Source organism: Alosa alosa, chromosome 12, assembly GCF_017589495.1.
Source record: "Alosa alosa isolate M-15738 ecotype Scorff River chromosome 12, AALO_Geno_1.1, whole genome shotgun sequence".
In the NCBI taxonomy this organism is placed as follows: Eukaryota; Metazoa; Chordata; class Actinopteri; order Clupeiformes; family Clupeidae; genus Alosa; species Alosa alosa.
Window position 1 is genome coordinate 17,009,708 of NC_063200.1, and position 19,267 is coordinate 17,028,974.

Below are 19,267 nucleotides of genomic sequence, written 5' to 3' on the forward strand. Positions count from 1 at the left end.
GGAGATAAAGCATTAAAGAAAAGATAGAATGTCAGGAAATTTTAATAATTCAAAAACAAAAGAGAAAAAAATCTTTAATACTTTCTGTGATCTACTTGGGCTTTTATAAAGTCAAAATGGTAGGGCTTGTTTTGATATGTATAGTTAACAAATAAGTGTAATATGAATCAATGTAAATGTACTGCATATCGTTGAAAAGAAAGCAAACAAAAAAAAAAAAAATACTGCACTAACAATCGTTCCGGCCATTTTGATAGAAAATGTTTGTTTCTGTTTGTGTCTATGAAAGTTGAGTTTCACAGGACCTGGTGAGGTGAATTTATAAACAGGACAGGATTTAAATCATGTTTCTTAAACAAACACCACTTTGTGCTCTTTCGATACATGTGTTTGCTACTTCCTGTCTTTGGAAAAACTTCCTGTTTTGTCTATGACTGTTTCCCATGGCCACAGTCTTTCATAGAACACACCAGAGGTGCATTGTCATGGAAACTAAAGAGGGCTTGCAGCGCATAGCTGCACCTATCAGAATCTAATGAACTACAGAACTTTTTGTTTGTTTGTTTGTTTGTTTTGTCTGTTTTTCATATCTCTCTTGTGTCATCACCACCCACCACCATGTGCAATGCAGGTAGAAGCTTTGGGCAGTGAACTGGGTTTCTCCAGTGAAGGGCTCTCACCCGATAGCAACGGACCCGGGCCACATAAGGCCCACGTTTGGTCCAGCTGTGGCCCAGTTCTGTAGTTGCCATCTGGGTTGTGTCAGTACAAAACCAAGCAAAAACAACCCACATCACTGACCCCAGTGCCTCTTTTCTACACCTACAACACTTTTTGATAAAGACCCCCTTTCTACGCTACACCTTTTATACAGCTAAGCACAGCAGAGAAAGAAGCACATTAATTTTCTCTTTTTGTTTTCTTTTTTTCCAACCTGTCTTTCTGCCATTTCCCCCTCTGTGTCGCTCTGTCTTTGCTTCTTTGATGTGCAAGTACCCTGTTCGTATTTTCTTGGATGTTGAAGGGAAAATGTTGACTCCTGTCTTTGTTCTGAACAGTACATACTGTCACAAACAGTTGTGCTATTCTTCTGATTTACCTAGAACCCCTTTCACCACAGGGCTGTCTTGTGTTTCCTGTGCTGGAGTTGTGTGTTAGGTGCTAGGGCCACTTAGGTTGGTCTGATCATTTCACCGTTCTCCAAGTCCCAAGTGCCAAGACACAGAGACTCGCTCTGTGAACACCTGAGCTCACTCACCTGCGCCCACCTGATACACCTCCCCATCCTTAACTCACTGGGTCACTCTTGAAAAGGAACGATGAGAAGATGAAGGAGAGAGAGAGAGAGAGAGAGAGAGAGAGAGAGAGATATAGAAAAGAGAGGAGGAGGATAAGGAAAGGAAGCTGCAAATAGACCGCTCCAACGCAAAGAGAGAAGCTTTGATGTGAATGCTTGTATCAGAAATGGATGGACGGAAACACTTGTACATATAGCCGTGTACTGTAACAGTTGAACACCCCCATAGCCTTTTTGTAGACAGAAAAACAACAGAAAAACTAAAGCACCAGCAACCCTTAAATCTGTAATGTGGAGCAATGAAGCCATTCACACCAGGAATGATAACTATAGCTATGACAACTATAACTATATCGCTAAAAGCGTCCACACTGGCTAATGATAAGATGAATATAATGGCTAAAATTTGATGGATTCTGATTGGCTGTCAGCTTTTATTGTTCTCAAAATTGCTCTGAAAGTGATCCCCAACGATATCGTTCTTCATGTCATTATAGTTATAGCTTATGTGTGGACGTCGTCATTCATATGAGCTAGAATGATATTTGTTTATAGTTATCGTTATAGTTATCGATCTTGGTGTGAACGGCCCTTAAGAGAGAAGGAGAGAGACTCAGCTGAGACTCCTCAGTCAGCTGTTTGGGAAAAGACCAACCAACCTTGTGGACTATTTCAGAAGACAAGACAAAAAATAGCACCACTGAAATCAGTGCCTTTAATCTACATTTTTAAAAAAATAGTTTACGTAACACACCTCTTGAAGTCCTCAGCTGAAATCTGGGAGAAGCATATCGGCTGGTTATCATGATAGCTTCTAGCCTTCTTTGGAAGACAACACTGCCTCTATACCTGGACTTGAGTCGAGTGCTTTCCCCTGTGTGTTTGGGACAACTTGGTGAACAGAGTCACTGCAGAGGACCTGCTAGAGTGCGATAGGCACTATCCCATAATTCCTGGCTGATTCGAGACCCTGCGGAGGATCCCGCTCCTCCTCAGAGCTGTGTCCCAGTCTCAGGCCTGGTCTGTTGCGGAGCCTGTTGTTGGTCTTGTCTGGAGTCAGTCTGTAATGTAGCATTGGTGTTGGTTGGTCACCAGCAGAACCTGAAGTGGTCAACTCTGCCTTTAGCAGAACCAGTATGGTCGGTCCTAAACTGGGGCGGCCATCTTGCCTTATCCTCATGCGAGGACCTCCTTTCTAAGAGCTTCCCAGACCTTGTGCCACAACTGAAATTGGGAGTAGCTTTGTGAATTATGTGATTAGTGCACACACACACACACACACACACACTCACACACACACACACACACACACATACTCAGTCACTCATACATTGAGTATTTATGTTGACACACACAAATGCATGGGAAAGTCAGCTTTTTTGAAGGTTTTCTAGCTTTTTGCCATTGTCGAATGTGGATGGTTGGGCAAAGCGTGGGGTGGCGGGTAGCCTACATTGTATGGATAATCCAGCAAGCCTTTATTCTTGAAAGGAGGTTAGAATCTCTTTTAACAGTTAAATATTCCCAAGGACCCCTTTGTTTAGCCCATGTTGTAGTGAAAATGAGAAGTGAATGGATTGAACTCACACCATGGTTTTGTTGTAGTAAAAATGAGAAGGAAATCGATGAGAAGTTGAACTCACGACACTGCTGTGCTGGTTCCAGGGCATCTGCAACTGTGCCTGTGGTTCTGTTGGTCCCATTTTAATGGGAGCTTTTAAAGATGTCCCAGACTGATGGGTTTTTAAAGTGTCTGCGTTTCAGTCTGAGTGGAGGCAATGCTAGCCCACAGAAGGATTTGGTGGTGAGCGGGTTTGTGTCAGTCAGTCAGCTGGTGTGTGTGTGTGTGTGTGTGTGTGTGTGACACTGAGCTGAGACTGATATCAGCTGTGTGTGTGTGTGTGTGTGTGTGTGTGTGACACTGAGCTGAGACTGATATCAGCTGTGTGTGTGTGTGTGTGACACTGAGCTGAGACTGATATCAGCTGTGTGTGTGTGTGTGTGTGTGTGTGTGTGAGAGAGAGAATGTGACTGCGGATAGCTGAGATGTGCGATCTGTACAGGGTCAGGGTCAGGTGATGTCCAGATGCTTCCAGCGACGTTGTTGCTCCCTGTGTGTCGTACACAATCCCCACACACAATGGAATATATGTGCAGTGTGTGTTTCGCAAGCTGGTTCTTGCTGACACACATCTCCAGTGAAAACTCTTTTTTCTTTTTGATTTTTCTTTTCTTGTAAATCACTCACTCTGTCGCTGTTGCGGTATCCCTCTCTCTCTCGTCTGGTTTTGTCTCTCCTGGTTTTTATGTTTGTTAAAGAGCGAAAAGCGAAAAAAAAAAGACAACCTGTATAAATGAATTTTTGTTCTCTTGTACATTTTTACAAATATATCTGCCACTTTTTGTCTTCACTTTGATTTCATTTTGTCTGTAATAAATGTGTAATATATAAATATATACAAATTTAAAATTACATCATAACAGTGTGGTCACCTCATTATTTCATTTGTTCATAACTATGAGTGATTTTGTGGTTGAAATTAATTGATAGCTGCCTTATTATTTCCATGTTTCATATTCTTGATGTCTTGATGCTAGCAGGATGCTTGGAAGGTTAAAATAATAATAATTCTAATAATTTTGTGGACATTGAAGCACAGTCATATGAACACACACACATTCTTGCATAACTTGCTTTTTAAGGACAAAAGTTGGGCCTGCTGAGAGGCACAGGCAACGCACACACACACACACACACACACACACACACACACCCTCTGTCCCTGCCCATGCACACTGCAGAGAACACAACATACAGGCTCATTAAGAGAGAGTGCAGCTCCTCGGTCAGTCTTCAGCCCATTTTTTCCCCTTAAAAAACCTTTTACTGTGTGGAGATTTTACCTACTGACCCTTGGAGGACCTCGTTTCGTGTTTCTGACTGACTGAGGTCTTCTGAACGGCCACAGTTGGCCTCTCCGTCTCTGTACAGGCTAACACGCTGCCCAGCAGGTGAAGTTAAGCTTCTAATGTATTTGTTTTACCCCTATTTGTGATTTAAAACTGAAACAAAACAGGGCATTTTAGATGTTATTGTTTTTGTAGCGCAGCTGCACAATTTAGTGGTTGATTTATCCATGTTTTTTTTTTCTTTTCTAACAAACAAGAGTACTGATATTTTTGCTTGAATTACTTAGACAGCTCTCTTCTCTTTTGTCTCTCTCTGTCTTCTCTCTCTCTCTCTCTCTGTAATTCCATGTGAATTCACAGTAGAGGGAGATCAGTTGCATTGAGGCAGCACGCTATCTCGGCTTCTTTCGCCAACACTTCTGTGGCCAACGCTGCAGTAGTTCTCACTAGCCCCTACAGACCTCCTCCCTGACTGACCAAAGGCGGTTGGGTCGGGGGTGGGGGGTTGGTATGGAATCATTTCAAACAGACTGTACACATTTTTCGCTCTGAGGTCTGGGAGGTTAGCATGCGATTGAGTGAGCACTGTGTAGCTTTCTTCTCTGTCTGCTTGTCACGGCCCTGTTTGCTTAGGGACTCCGAGGGACGGTTGGAGAGAGTTACTGGAGAGCGACATCACTTCTGTTTACGGTCCATTTGGTGCTGCCGCCGCCTCCCCTCCTGCCGGCCCAATCTCCCCCACTCACATGAGCAGAACCATCTGAACAAACAGACCAGCTCTATGGCTGCTGCAGAAGACACGAGGTTACACTCTGTCTGCTTGTTCTTTCACTCTTCTACATGTGCCTTTTATTAATGAATGACATTTTTTGTTTTATTTGTATTTATTTATATTTTGTGTCCTAAATAAAACTCGGCTATGCTGTCAGTGTGTCTTCTGTGGTCACGTCAGACACAAGTCCTTTGTTGCCCCCTTCTTTCGCTGCACCATCTTACCTTCCTTGTGGCGATTTCTCTGATTTCTTCGTACACTTTCGGTCACTTCCCCTCCTGTCCTACAGTTTGCCTTTGCAGGTGGGTAAATGCCACCACTGCCTACCTCTTCTGTACCTTTCTCTTATTGGTCATATTTCATGGTTTGGTTTAGGGATTTGAAAGGGTACAGCTGCCAGACTTAATCTATGATTGTTGTTGTTGCTGTTGTTGTTATTGTTGTTATTTGAGGGAAACAGATTTTAAACATTTTATACTAATAGTTAGGCCAATATATTTATACTATGTTGTCTAAGGATTGCAATCTGTTTTTATAGTTTTACATTTATTTTCTAAACATTTAATTAAAGTTGCCTGTAGGCATCCCCAAAGGTTTTTTTGAAGACCCAACGTTAACTGGCTTTATTCATCACGTGTGATGAGTTAAATGAAACGGAATGAATAGATATAATTACCTTTCAACTCTACTCAAATAACTAGACATTCAACATAGTCCAACTGGATTATCAAATTAGGAGCATTCCTGAATTAGTCAGTAGCATATAATTACAATGGATTATCAGTTTTAAGAAAGGAATTGCATGTCTGTGACTACAAAAAATAGATGTTGTGCTTGGGTGTGTAAACTTTATAAATGCCACCCTCTGTAGTAGCTGCTATGTATGGAACGTGTTACAAAGATGATGTCACAGGACATCTTTGAAACTGTTATTGTGACATCACAAAGACGCCTTGCAAACATCTTGACGATGCTTGTTGTTCTTCTCATGATGACGCTTGGCCATACGTTAGCGATGTGCATTTAAGTACCAAGGCCAACAATTAAATCATGTTTTCATAAAGCCACGCTAAACCCTAGTGGAGTGTGTGTATTTGTGTGTGTGTGGCATCTCTCCAACCCATTTACGGGTTGGCATTGATACAATTGGCCATCTGCCGACATGTATTAGAGCGACGGCTCGTCCTGATTGGCTGTCTTGAGTGACACGGCAGCTGCAGAAGCTTGGGCAGCAGAGACCAGCTCCTCTGAGGCGACGTCTGACTTCTCCCTCTCCCACCATCACTCCATCATTCTCGTCTCCTTCTCCCTCTCTGACCATCACTCCATCATTCTCGTCTTCTCTCTCTCCCTGTATCACTCATTCTATTCTTCTTCTTTCTCTTTGTTGTTTGCTTTATTTTCATGTTTCTCTGTTTGTCTGTATCCCCTTTACTTTCCCTCATCATCATTCTTTTGCCTCCTGTGTGTCTGTGTGTCTGTGTGCGTGTGTGTCTGTGTGCGTGTGTGTGTGTATTATAGACGTGCATTATAGTCGTGTGAATAATCTTGCGTGTCCTGCGGTGGTGATACCGTTCCCCGTGTTCTAGTAGAGCTGGCGAGCGAAGCCATGGTTCAGCAGAAAGCCGTGAGGAGAGGGGAGAGGTGAGCGAAGCGAGAGAGCAAGAGAGGGAGAGAACGAGAGCATGGCCTTCCGTGCTGGGTGAACTGAGGCACGTCATCGGTGATTTATCAGCAGGCCGGGGGTCATTGGGGAATTACCACACATTAACTCCCATGATGCTCTTGGACCCACCCTTCCCCCAGGTTCTGCCTAGCCCGACCCCTCCCACACACACACATCCACACACACAACCCCCCACCCCCATGAGCCAGGAAGGAGTACTGTGTGTGTGTGTGTGTGTGTGTGTGTGTGTCAGGTCGCAGTAGCCCCGCAGTCTGCTGCTCTTTAAGGCTAATGTGGCTCTCACATGAATGCGGGACTCCAGGTAAATGTCTCCGTGTTTGGATCATACACGCGCACCCCGAGGCCCTCCGCAGTACAGAAGGACAGAAGGCCATTACCAAACATGAGGGAGAAAAAAAAAGACATGGTTACATACAGAGAGCTTTATTTCCTGGGCGTGTGTGTGTGTGCGTCTGTGCATTATATGCTTTGATGAATTGGACCAGTTGACATGCATTAGACCAATTATTCTGGTTCTCTGCTTCTCTCTGTCTCTCACTCACTCCCTTGCACTCACTCATTCACACACACACACACACACACACACACACACACACACACACACACACATATACACACACACACACACACACACACACACACACACCTGCAGGTATGTTTAGGGTTTGTACTCTCGAAAAGAAGTGTTGGAACAATGAGATCAACACTCAGCCGTCGCCCGTGGCTCTCAAGTGACACTTCTGCAGTGACAATGTCAGACGACATCAAACGCCACGTCTCTTTCCTAAAAGCCCTCGCTCAGACCCGATCGTGAGATGATTGGCAGGCCAGAGCAGGAAGGCCCAGGCACTGTCTGAGGGGGGGGGGGTTTCGCCGCTCACTGCTCTGAAATGATTGGCTGATGAGTGAGTGGTCATGGTTATTATGCAGCACTGATTGGTTGAGCAGTGGCTTGGGGGTAAGGCCAGAGTATGATTTCATTAGGTGGGGCTCAGTGAATTGCTCTGATGAACTGGAAGACCGAGAGAGAGAGAGAGAGAGAGAAATGAAAGGAGAGAGAAAGAGGGACACAGGAAGAGAAGGAAAAGAGCGTGCCACAGTGAACCGATAAAAGCAACCCCCCCCTCCCCACATGCACACAAACACACACACACACATCCCCCCCTCCATCCTTGGCTTTCGATGATGGCAGGCAGGACGCCCCATGAAGGTTAGCGTGCAACCCAGGTCTTTGTGCAGTACTGAACTCTCAGCATGGAGATGGGGCAGAAGGGGAGGGTGTGTGTGTGTGTGCATGTGATGTGTGTGCATGTGATGTGTGTGTGTGAGGGAGAGAGATATGTGTGTGCACATGAATTTATGTGTGTGTGTGAATGTGTGTACATGTTTAAGTTGATGTGTGTGTGTGTGTGTGTGACTGAATATACATGTTTATAACTGCTTTGTTTACCAAAGTGATTGCGTGTGTGTGTGTGTGTAGGTCTGGCTGTAGTATTGAAATGGGACCATCGCCCTCACGCTCACCGCCATCTCTCTGTGAGCCCTTCCTCAGGGGTACTGCTTTGCTTCTTTTATTTATTATTTTTTTTATTAATTTATTTATTTGTTCCAGCTCACATGAAACCGCCGCCCACCAGGAAGCGCTTTATGTGGTCGTCATGGTCCCCATTAAAGAGGAGAGACCAAGGAGCTTCTCCTGGGGCTCTTGTCTTTGTCTTCAAGAATAAGAATATGGCATCTGGGCGCAGGGATCTTTTTTCAGCCAAGATTTTGGTCAAGAGGACTAATGAGCACAAACACAGAGGAAATGGGAACCAGGAGAAATGAGAACCGGGATAAAGAGGAGAGTCAGAGTAGGAGTGGAATATCAGAGTGAGAGGAGTGGGGGGGGGGGTGGGGGGCTGTTACCTTTGACACGATGAATCATCGGTCCCAGGAGGACAGAGCCAACCCAACTCAGCACATCATTTCAGTGCAGTTGAGAAAGCAGACACACACACACACACACGCACACATACATACATACATAAGAATACACACATACATACGTCATGCAAACACAAACACAGACACGCTTGCGGTAAACTCACCCCAGCCATCCAGTAAAAAAAAGCACACTCCAGTAAACAAACATTCATTGCCCTGATCACTCACACACACACACACACACACACACACACACACACACACACACAAACACTGATTCCACCACCACCACTCAAAGCTCCCTATCTGTGAACGCACACATGCACTGACACACACTGCGGAAATGTTCCCATCATAAATATTTGGACTTGGTCTTAATTGAAAGAGTCTGTCCGACTCCACCGCTGGATTGTTCATTTAAACACACTCTCTGTGGCGTCCATTTCCTTCACATCTCCCTCGGTGCCGTCTTTCCGACAGGACGGGGTCAGTCAGAACAAAACTGCTCTGGTATATTGGTAGTCGGCACAGCACTGCCCTCTAGAACAGTGGGCACAGCTCTGTGTTCTAGAATAGTGGCCACAGCTTGATGCTCCAGAATAGAACAGTGGACACAGCATGATGCTCTAGAACAGTGGACAAAGCTTAATGCTCTTGAACAGAGGGCAAAGCTTTATTTTCTAGAACAGTGGGCACACAGCTGGATGCTTTAGAACAGTGGGCAGAGCTTGATGTATTAGAACAGTGGGCAAAGCCTGATGCTCTTGAACAGAGGGCAAAACTTTATGCTCTAGAACAGTGGCCACAGCTGGTGCTTTAGAACAGTGGGCACAGCTGGTGCTCTAGAACAGTGGGCACAGGTTGATCCGCTAGAACAATGGCCACAGCTTGATGCTCTAGAACTAATGGCGCAGCTTGATGCTCTAGAGCAGTCGGCACAGCGTGGTGTTTTAGAACAGTGGGCACAGCTCTGTCGAACACAAAGTACCAGCAGGCACTGCGTATCCTGGCTTGGCCCCAAAGCTGCAACTAATGATTATTTTTACAATTCAAAAATCTGTTGATTATTTTTTTTTTAGATTAGTTGTTTGGTCAATAAAATGTCAGGAAATGGTGGAAAAAATGTTTTAAATGGTTAATTCAATAATTGACAGCTAATCGATTACTTGATTAAGTGTTGCTGCCCTTTCTGGCACTGTGCAGTGTTATGACATCCCATTTTATTCTTTTAGCTTTCATCCAAAGGGACTTACGTTTGAGGTACACCGGTCACACCTCAGTAAGTTAGAAGAACTTTGAAGTGAGCGCAAATGACTACTAAAAGAGAAGACAGAAGACATGCACCGTAAGTGTGTTGGGCATGTCCATGGTGTCGGTGGAAGGTTAGCCTGGCACGGCTTCATCACCGTCTATTCAGTACTTAGCTGGACTTGGGTCAGAATGGCATGATTGGCTTTGACCAACAGCTGACTCTAACCTCTGTAGTCTGCGTTAGTTTGTTATGGCTTGCAGCTGCACCCTTTTGGTTAGTTTGGCAACTTTATCCTTTAGAACAGTGGGCACAGCTGGATGCTTTAGAACAGTGGGCACAGCTGGTGCTTTAGAACAGTGGGTACAGCTGGTGTTCTAGAACAGTGGGCACAGCTGGTGCTTTAGAACAGTGGGTACAGCTGGATGCTTTAGAACAGTGGGCACAGGTTGATCATCTAGAACATGGCTGCACCCTTGTGGTTAGTTTGGCCTGACTTGAACCTGTACAGTGATAGATGTTGGGATGTGGCTTGATTCTGTGAAGTGTTAGTTAGCTTGGCATGACCTGGGCTGGCAATACACTGCTTGGCATGGTGGCACGCTCATGCAGTGGCCTAATGGTGCCCTGTTCAGTGTCATGGAGCCTGGCACATCTCAGGTTATGTGTGTGTGTGTGTGTGTGTGTGTGTGTGTGTGTGTGTGTGTGTGTGTGTGGCCAAGCTTGGCAGAGCACTGGCATGAATGCTGTTTGCAGTATGTGCTGTGTGTGTGTGTCTGTCTGTGTTTGTGTGTGGGCATGTGGTTTTGCTATTTCTATGGTAAACATGCAGTCAACATGGATGGAATCAGTGGATGAATGCTTACAAACAGCAGGTGTGTGTGTGTGTGTGTGTGTGTGTGTGTGTGGCACGCGGGCGGGCACACATGTGATTGTTTGAACTGTGATTGGCATTCTTTGTTTTTTGAGCATACAGGGTCACTGTTCTTCAAACTTTTCTAGGCTAATGCATCTGGAGTGGGTTTTAGTGCATACACATTCGTTGCGTGGGTGTGTTTGTGAGTAGAAAAATATTTGTGGACCTGTTTTTACTCATTCGTCCATATAGCTCCCCACCCCCAAGTGTGCGTGTGTGTGTTGTTTGTCTCCCCTGTGCCTCTGAAATGGCGAGTGGCACCACACCTCTGTTCAGTGGCCGTGCTACACGCGATTCACACCGCGTGTGCTTTTACACATGCGAGCGCGGGTCTCCAGGGAAGCCGGCAGACTGCTTAAGCATGCGCCATAAAAACATGTTTGCATGTCTGCGTGTTGGCAACTTGATGTGTTTGCGTTACAGGATAAATTATCAATGAGAGTAGGTGTGTTTTACGCCATAGATAAACATGATTCAATGGTAACTCAGAATTGTAGACATATGACATGCAGTTTGAATAATAATACATTTTCAAGACAAAATTGTGGACTGGCTTTAGTCATTTATTTGAGTGTATGTGTGTGTGTATTTGGGGGGTCCCTAATGTTTATTTATTCCACATGCATATAGCCTACCTGCTCAGATATAGCATCACATACGCCTAAGGGCAATACTAGCTAAGTGTACAACACCACTCTGAGATGGACTGGTGTTTAACTGTGAGGATGGGCTTGACTGCGCAGTCTCCAGACTTTCCTCTGTTAATTTGTGTCAGGCGATTCCGCGCCATGGAAGTAAAGTAGTATCAGGCAGGGACGCCGCTGTTCTCCCCAGCTCTGCTCTGCTCCGCTCTGCGTGTAAAAGTGTTGAGTCTGCGTGTGAGGCGGCACCTCCCGCCCTCTCTCGCCTCTCGCACTTCCTTCCACATCTCCCTGCCTTTTCATCTCTCTGGCTCTCTCTGTTCGCAGCCAAAGCCCGTCGCGCACTCTCGGTGACACGTTATTGCGTGATCCCGGCGTGTTTTTAAAAGCCTCTCCGCCTGACGTGCGAGAACGATTGTTTAACTGTTGCACTGTGGGCTCGCGGTGATAAGTTATGTATAACAGAGCGGCTTGAGACGCGGCGGTGTGAAATGATATTTGACAAGATGGATTGCGTTCCATGGTCTCTGCGTGCGTGCGTACCTCTCCCTCTCTCCTGCCTGCCCTCCTGCACTCCTCGCGCGCACAGGCATCGCACAATCCAGTCAGCGCGCTCCAGCGCACCTTTCTCCTACTCTCCATGAACGAACGGTGTGTGCTCACGAGAGGTAATTATTGACGCAGGCGCCGCCGCATTTTGAGTTTTACTCATCTGACACGGTCCATTGAGCTTTACCAAACATTTGGCTTGCCTTGCATATTTGAAAATGCGTCCATTGCAGCGCACCTAGCTTAAAAGTCAGAAGGTCAGTCTGATAGACTTTTATGAACAAGGGTTGGAAATTACTTACTTCTAAGACGTCTGGAACCTTTTAGCCTTAGGTATATAAAAAAAACTGGACCTAATTACAATTGGCCAAGCACCAAGCACATGTCCCTTCATGCCTTGAGTGAGTTTTAAGGTACAATGATTGATGAAAGTGTTGAGCAGGTATACACAGCCAAGGACTTGCAGTTAACATTTAACCAGGCCACCTTAGCAGACACACTGAATGTTTCTCAATCCCCTGCAGAACTGGTCTGGTCAAACGCCCTCCCCCACAACTACACTACTGATCCAACTACACCTGAGGGGAACACGAAGGAGCCGCTGCAATGAAACACTTCAGACTGAAGAACCTGTGGAAAGCCATGACCGTAGGACAGGCTGGTGGGGCGATTGAAGCGGACGCCAGTGGGGGTCAGTCCAGCCCAGACTCAAGCCCCAGCCGTCGGCCAGACCCTGTTGACCTGGGCTTCACCGTAGTGACCTCGCTGCCCGGTCCTCCTCGGGGCCAGTTGGACGGCAGCGTGTCGGACCGGGACAAGACGGGAGCCACGCTGCTGTTCTCGGGCGTCTTCTTGGGTCTGGTGGGCATGACCTTCACGGCCATGGGCTGGATCAATTACGAGGAGAGCCGCGCTTTCGAGTGGACGCAGTTCCTGGGGCCCGTGCTGCTCTCGGTAGGGGCCACGTTCGTCTTTATTAGCATCTGCAAGTTCCGGATGATCTCCTGCCTGGCCTGCGGTCAGCAGGAGGACGATGGTGGCAGTGACGGCAGAGGAGCCGAGGACAACAGCGAGCTGTCACGCAACCAATCCTTTGTCTTCGCGGGCATCAACCAGCCAATCACGTTGCACCGTGCCACTGTGGTCCAGTACATCCCACCCCCCTACGCGTCTGTCACGCAGGAGCCGGGTGTCCTCAGTGGTCAGCTCCCGCAGGGCTCCGCCCACAGTCCGCCGCAGTACTACAGCGTGTGCCCGCTAGAGCGTCCAGCTCAAAGCCGCAGTGCCAGCCTTGTGCCCAGCGCCCCGTCCAGCCGGCGGGAAAGCAGGTACCTGCCACCCCACTCTCTCCTCAAACACACACTCCTCAAACACACACTGCTCTATCACACTCCTCAAACACACACTGCTCTAACACACTCCTCAAACACACACTCCTCAAACACACACTGCTCAAACACACACTCCTCAAACACACACTGCTCTATCACACACTGCTCAAACACACACTGCTCTATCACACACTCCTCAAACACACACTGCTCTATCACACACTGCTCTATCACACACTCCTCAAACACACACTGCTCTAACACACACTCCTCAAACACACACTGCTCTAACACACACTCCTTAAACACACACTCCTCTAGCACACACTCCTTAAACACACACTCCTCAAACACACACTGCTCTAACACACACTGCTCTATCACACACTGCTCTAACACACTCCTCAAACACGCACTCCTCTAACACACACTCCTCAAACACACACTGCTCTAACACACACTCCTTAAACACACACTCCTCTAGCACACACTCCTCAAACACACACTCCTCAAACACAAACTTCTCACACACACACACACTTGTTTTTACCAGCTGGGGCACAGCGTTGCTACCGAGACCGGAGCCTGGGACACTGTGTTCAGCTCCCCCAGGACAAAAACTATGTCATGAAATAAGGTGCATTTTTTTAAGGATGGACAGATAGCCTATAGAGGTCTTACATTAAGCCATACATCAAGCTTGGGAGTTCAGTAGTCACTGTTGAGCTTCTTGACAATAATGAGTGCAGCGAAGGTTCAATGACTTATATTATGTTGCGTTATATGAAAGCAACACCAAAGAGTTTTTTCTACCTTAAAATAATGTTTCCAAAATCGTTTCAGTGGTTCATCAACTCGTAACAGGATGAACGGTACTTCTGCATTTGCTTCGCGGCCCTCTATCGGCTATAACCGCACTATGTAAGTTTGCCAGATCGGGTAGCGGATCTGTAGTTCGATGGAATGACACATAAGAAACTACAAATGTGACTTGCATCTGATGTCGCAATATATCGTACTTTCATAAAATCATGCAACATATTCTACCTTGTCTGTGGACATTGTTATTTCCAAAGCCAGTGCTGGATAAACAAATAGTGCGTGCGACAGAGGAAAAGTTCTTTGGTGTTGCTTTAAAATAACTTTCAGAGTGAGATGGGTGAGTGCGTAGTCGTAAGGTTTAATGGTGTCCTGGGAGATAGTGGGGTAGCTGATGTAACAGCCATCACTGGTTCCATCTTCACTTTGAGGTCTTGCCCAGCATTAAAGGTGTAGTGTGTGATTGTCAAACATTAGAGGTGTAGTGTGTGATTCTGATACAATTTGTTTTATCAGTGCTTTAGCTGTCTGTTGAGTGTTTGCACCAAATAAAACTGTGGTGTTTGTACAAAGCCCTGGTTACACTTTTCAAGCAAACAAAGACGCCAACAAAAGTGTCTCAGACAGAGCCATAAATAACCCCAGCCAATCATCTCAGCAACAGGGGAGGGCGGGCTGTAATTTGTTGGGCTGTTGTGCTCACACTTTGGGATACACAAAGCGAGTTGCACACAGTACCTTTAAGGTGTATTATTATTCGATTTTTAAAAAGTGTTTGTACTGGCTCTCAGAATCCTCCTCCAGAGCAATCTTTAACTTCCTGGTTAATACTGGACCGGCCTCAGCCAATGATTGTAGGGGGAGTCAGTTCAGATGAGGGCCACATGGAAATCTCCATACTGTACATTTAGCATGTACTATCCAGACAGTGGATGTGCATGAATTGAACTTAGCAGGTGATTGTGTATAAATTGAATAGCTTATGGCTTAGCAGGTGATTGTGTATGAATTGAATAGCATATGAATTAGCAGATGACTGTGTATGAATTGAATAGCATATGATGTTGCAGGTGACTGTGTATGAATTGAATAGCATATGATGTTGCAGGTGATTGTGTATGAATTGAATAGCATATGACGTAGCAGGTGACTGTGTATGAATTGAATAGCATATGACGTAGCAGGTGACTGTGTATGAACTGAATAGCATATGGCGTAGCAGGTGATTGTGCTTTGATGAAGTGTCTGGGTACTGATGTTGCTCTCATGTGCTCCAGGAATCCCACAGGGAGAGAGGAGGAAGAGGAGGAAAAGAATGAGGCTTATGATGAAGAGGCTTTGGACTGTGTCTCTCCACCAGCTTATGAAGATCTCTACCCATCTCTGCCCAATGACAATCACACCTAAGCTTTTTGCTCAACAAATGAATACTAATATACTGTATGTTTTATATATATTTATATATGCAGTATATTTGATATGCTCCAACCACAAAGGAATGGTGACTCCAAACTATTTTTACCTTTGTGTGTGCTGGTGGACCGTGAGGTCCTGTGCAGTTGCACAAGTTCATTGACATGCAGAGTGCCTTGCCTAATGATATACCAACCGTGATTAAGAATCCCATGGCTGAGGCACTGCCCATTGGCACCCATACTGCACTTTGAACTTCAAACTGCTTCCTTTACTGTTTGAAAGTTTATAAATAGAGTGTTTGAAAGCACTAACACAAATGACTGCTGCATATTAACTTTAAATGAGACTGATGGCTGTGGTTTAGTACAGGGGCAATGTGTGTTGGTGTTGGAGCATTTTCACCAATTTTAAGGTCTGGAGCAATAGTGTTCTTGGATGCCCGAAATGAAAATATTTCAAATAGCCTACTACAAGAATTCCCAAAATATTAATTAATATAAGAAATTGTGATTAAAATGTCTCTCCAAAATCTATTGCGTTTAATGCATCATTTTTTTTAGATCTGACAATAAAAGTTCAGAGACAGAGAGAATAGCAGGCTACACATATTTATTTCTGACATCAAAAACGCTATCTTAGCTCAGTGCACTTTTAACTATAATGCCGAGATGTCAAGCAATATCGTCCAGTAGCTTATAACAACTTCCTGTAATAACGCTGACAGTGGACACTGTGATAATTTGTGATAAGAAAAATGACCTTGTCTTTATTTTGATAAGAAGTGGTCTGATAGTAATTCACCGCTCCAGATACGTAGCCTACACCGGGGACCCAGATGCCGAGTGGCCGAGGCAGAGTGCACTCCTCCGGGCATGGGCTACACGGGCTCCGGCTGCACGCAAATGTTACGCAGACCACAGGGGGGCGGAAATAGTGAGGGAATCGATGAGAGGGAGCTGGGCAAGAAGAAAAACATTTTAAAACTAAGAGGAGAAAAGTGCGCCTTAAACGACCAGTGAATTATTTAAATAGGCCTATGAAGTATGTTATTACATAATGAGATTAACTTAATTTAAAATTCTGTTCTACAATTATACCATAAAGTGTATTTTCTGTCTAATTGTTAAAATCAGGCTATTTGATAAAGAAAATATATTCTTCCTACGTGGTTTACTGCTTGTTAATCATACATAATCATATGTCTAAAAATGTGTGCGTGTATGTGTGTGCGTGTGTGTTTTTAGAAACAATATAGACAATTAACAAGCAATTACAAAATATTATCGAGGTCATCTGACATTTCTATGACTTTAGAATGGTATAGCACACTATGGCCCATTTCCAAACATCTTGGCCAATGCAATCCAAAAACTATGTGACTAAAGTTCAATGCTGATTTCAGATTATATTTGTTAGGAAATTTCAAAGAGGCAAGGTGTATCGTGAGGGTTGATATACGTCTCCAAGGTATAGGGGAGACAGGCGCCTATATAGGCTAGACATTGTCATCGGTCTCTTGAATGTTGCAAAGTTGCACTCGCGCAGTTAAGTCCCCAAAGAAGCAGGCGTCATGGGTTATTGTTTTATTTATGTCATCACGCTGCTGACAGGGATGGAAAAAGCTTCTGAATTACGAATGAGTCCAAATAATTAGCTAAACGGGTTTTAATTATTGCACTTTCTTTGTATATGTTGAGGAAGTTTGATATAGCCTAACAAATGCGTTTAAAACCAAATTTGACTAACAACGTTTCCCAATAATGACGGGTAGCCTAGCCTATGTTAACACATGTAGTTTTATAACTGTCTAAATCTCATGTAGCCTAGGCTAATCATTCAAATGTATTTTTTTTTCCTGTGGCGTGCAGTTAAAAATCAAAGTATTCATTCCAGCTGTCTTCCCCCAATGAATAATGTACTTAAGCCCGAGTACCCTGGTCTATAACGTGTATTTTTGTCTTGGTTCTGTGATAAATTATCTTATCGATGGTTTATATTTGATAAGACGATGTTTATTTGCTGACATGAAATAAATTGCTACTATTTAAAGAAGCGTGGCGAGAGGTACCCACGGCTAGAGGGTCCACCTTTACTGTTAATTTAGTTTTTATAGGTCAAGCCGGGCACGACCGTTTCTCTTATCCTCTGTGCTGTTAATCCATCTTTTATCTAAATAAACGTATGTCCTTAATGGAAATCACCATATGGCTTTATTAATGAAATTGAAATTTCTTCTTAGGGGTCTGTTTTGAAAGCTGTTGCCTGATCTCGATTAAGAGCGAAGCACCGTTTGTTTCCTTTGGCTGAAACTGACCAAATAGACTGTTATTTATTGATTTATGAAACGGACTAGCTGGGATAGCTTACCACTTACAACATGAAAGTAGGCATACACTTCGAAAGTGTGCTGTACGTTCCCACCGAAAAAAGAGAGGAGTTGACAAGTGCAAATTCTTTATTTCGAAAACAATTTTAAACAGTATGCTATAACTGGTGCGCCATGCCTTTGTGCAGAAACCGCAGGCCAATGTGACTCCCATTAATTTCACAGCGCCATAAAGCGCGGGTGGCCGACAAGCCTCATTATAGGAGCACAGCGCGGCCTTTGCGCCGGTTTATGAAGGCATTACGGAGCACGTCAAACGTTTAAACAAGTCCAAATGAGAGAGAGAACGAGAAGAAAGCGTACAACGATTAACCACAATTCTCATGACAGCGGCCGTATCGACAGGCGATTAATTAGAAGGTACTTCCTAAACTCAGCCGGTCTGTATTGTAATGATGAAGCCACGGGGTGAAACGGGTAATGAAGAACAGCAGGGTTTTTATTGTAAACACCTGACTGCCAGACACCTCAGGACTCAATGTAATAATAATAATAATAATAATAATAATATGCCTAAAACATACCTATCGACTCACTGCTATCTAAAACTGATGGTTGATATGAGGTTAGTTTTAACACTGTGGCCCTCTGAACGCAATGCGACCCAGTAAAACTGTGTCATCCTCGCCGGAGGCAGGGCCAAGACTCCTCAGGTCAGCGCCGATTGTATGTCGTGCCATGGTCTTTTGCTTTTTATCTAGTTCCCCCTCCTGACTGAGTGTCAATGCGTGTTGAAGGGGACATGCGTGCGGTGCCTTACAGTTTGGCATCTCAACCTTACCTATTAGTGAGTAGAAAAAGGCATTATTGGTTTCTCGTGTAGGACTACCACACACACACACACTGTCAAATAAATAGAATTGTGAACGGATCTGCCTATTTAGGAGCAATTATGTTTCTTTGATGACGTTTCTATCTTAGTCTTGACATCACTCGTTGCTATTTTTAGCCGCCTCCCGCACCTCCCGCTGTCATAGGAATAATCCGTTCCTGACGCGGAGTGAGGGCGAGGATCCCGACGCTGTGGTGGGCTCGTCGGGTGACGCGTTCCATTGCCCCGCCAAAAGCCCAGGACGGGGAGAGAGAAGGACAAATGGCTTCCACGTTTGCAGGGCAAGGCAACGCCATGGAGGAAAGCCGAGGAGGACTTTGTTGTTTATGAAAAACACGTGAAACCAATCAAATCTAAATTATCTTCCTGTTACCCCAGCTTTTGTTGTTAGCCGTGAAAGTCGCCCTGCTAGGGGTACCGCCACCCAACGAGAGGAACGGGTGGGTGTCGGGAACGAGGACACACACACACACACTTGTCTATTTACAGCATGACGTATGGACAGCCCACACATCAACACACATGAGAGTTGCCAT

General features: G+C 45.0%; 2 protein-coding genes across 5 annotated transcripts in view; both read left to right on the forward strand.

Moving 5' to 3' along the window:
* The window catches only part of fcho2 (FCH and mu domain containing endocytic adaptor 2), a 66,244-nt gene extending 62,472 nt beyond the window's left edge, over positions 1-3,772 (forward strand). For all 4 annotated transcript variants that reach the window (XM_048258236.1, XM_048258239.1, XM_048258240.1 and 1 more), the window contains one exon: positions 1-3,772. This exon is cut by the window's left edge and continues 297 nt beyond it. The gene's annotated coding sequence lies outside the window, so the exon portion shown is untranslated.
* Positions 3,773-12,551: 8,779 nt separating this feature from the next.
* Positions 12,552-16,046, forward strand: tmem174 (transmembrane protein 174). Its single transcript, XM_048259492.1, has 2 exons — positions 12,552-13,275; positions 15,375-16,046. Exons 1-2 carry the CDS (start codon positions 12,554-12,556, stop codon positions 15,502-15,504), a joined length of 852 nt encoding a protein of 283 aa, XP_048115449.1. The 5' UTR covers positions 12,552-12,553; the 3' UTR covers positions 15,505-16,046.
* Positions 16,047-19,267: the final 3,221 nt, after the last annotated feature.

Excerpts from the sequence above, each read along its gene's own strand:
- tmem174 (XM_048259492.1), top strand. The coding sequence starts at position 12,554 with ATGAAACACTTCAGACTGAAGAACCTGTGGAAAGCCATGACCGTAGGA. Across the intron at positions 13,276-15,374 it reads TCCAGCCGGCGGGAAAGCAG|GAATCCCACAGGGAGAGAGG; the intron begins GTACCTGCCACC and ends CATGTGCTCCAG.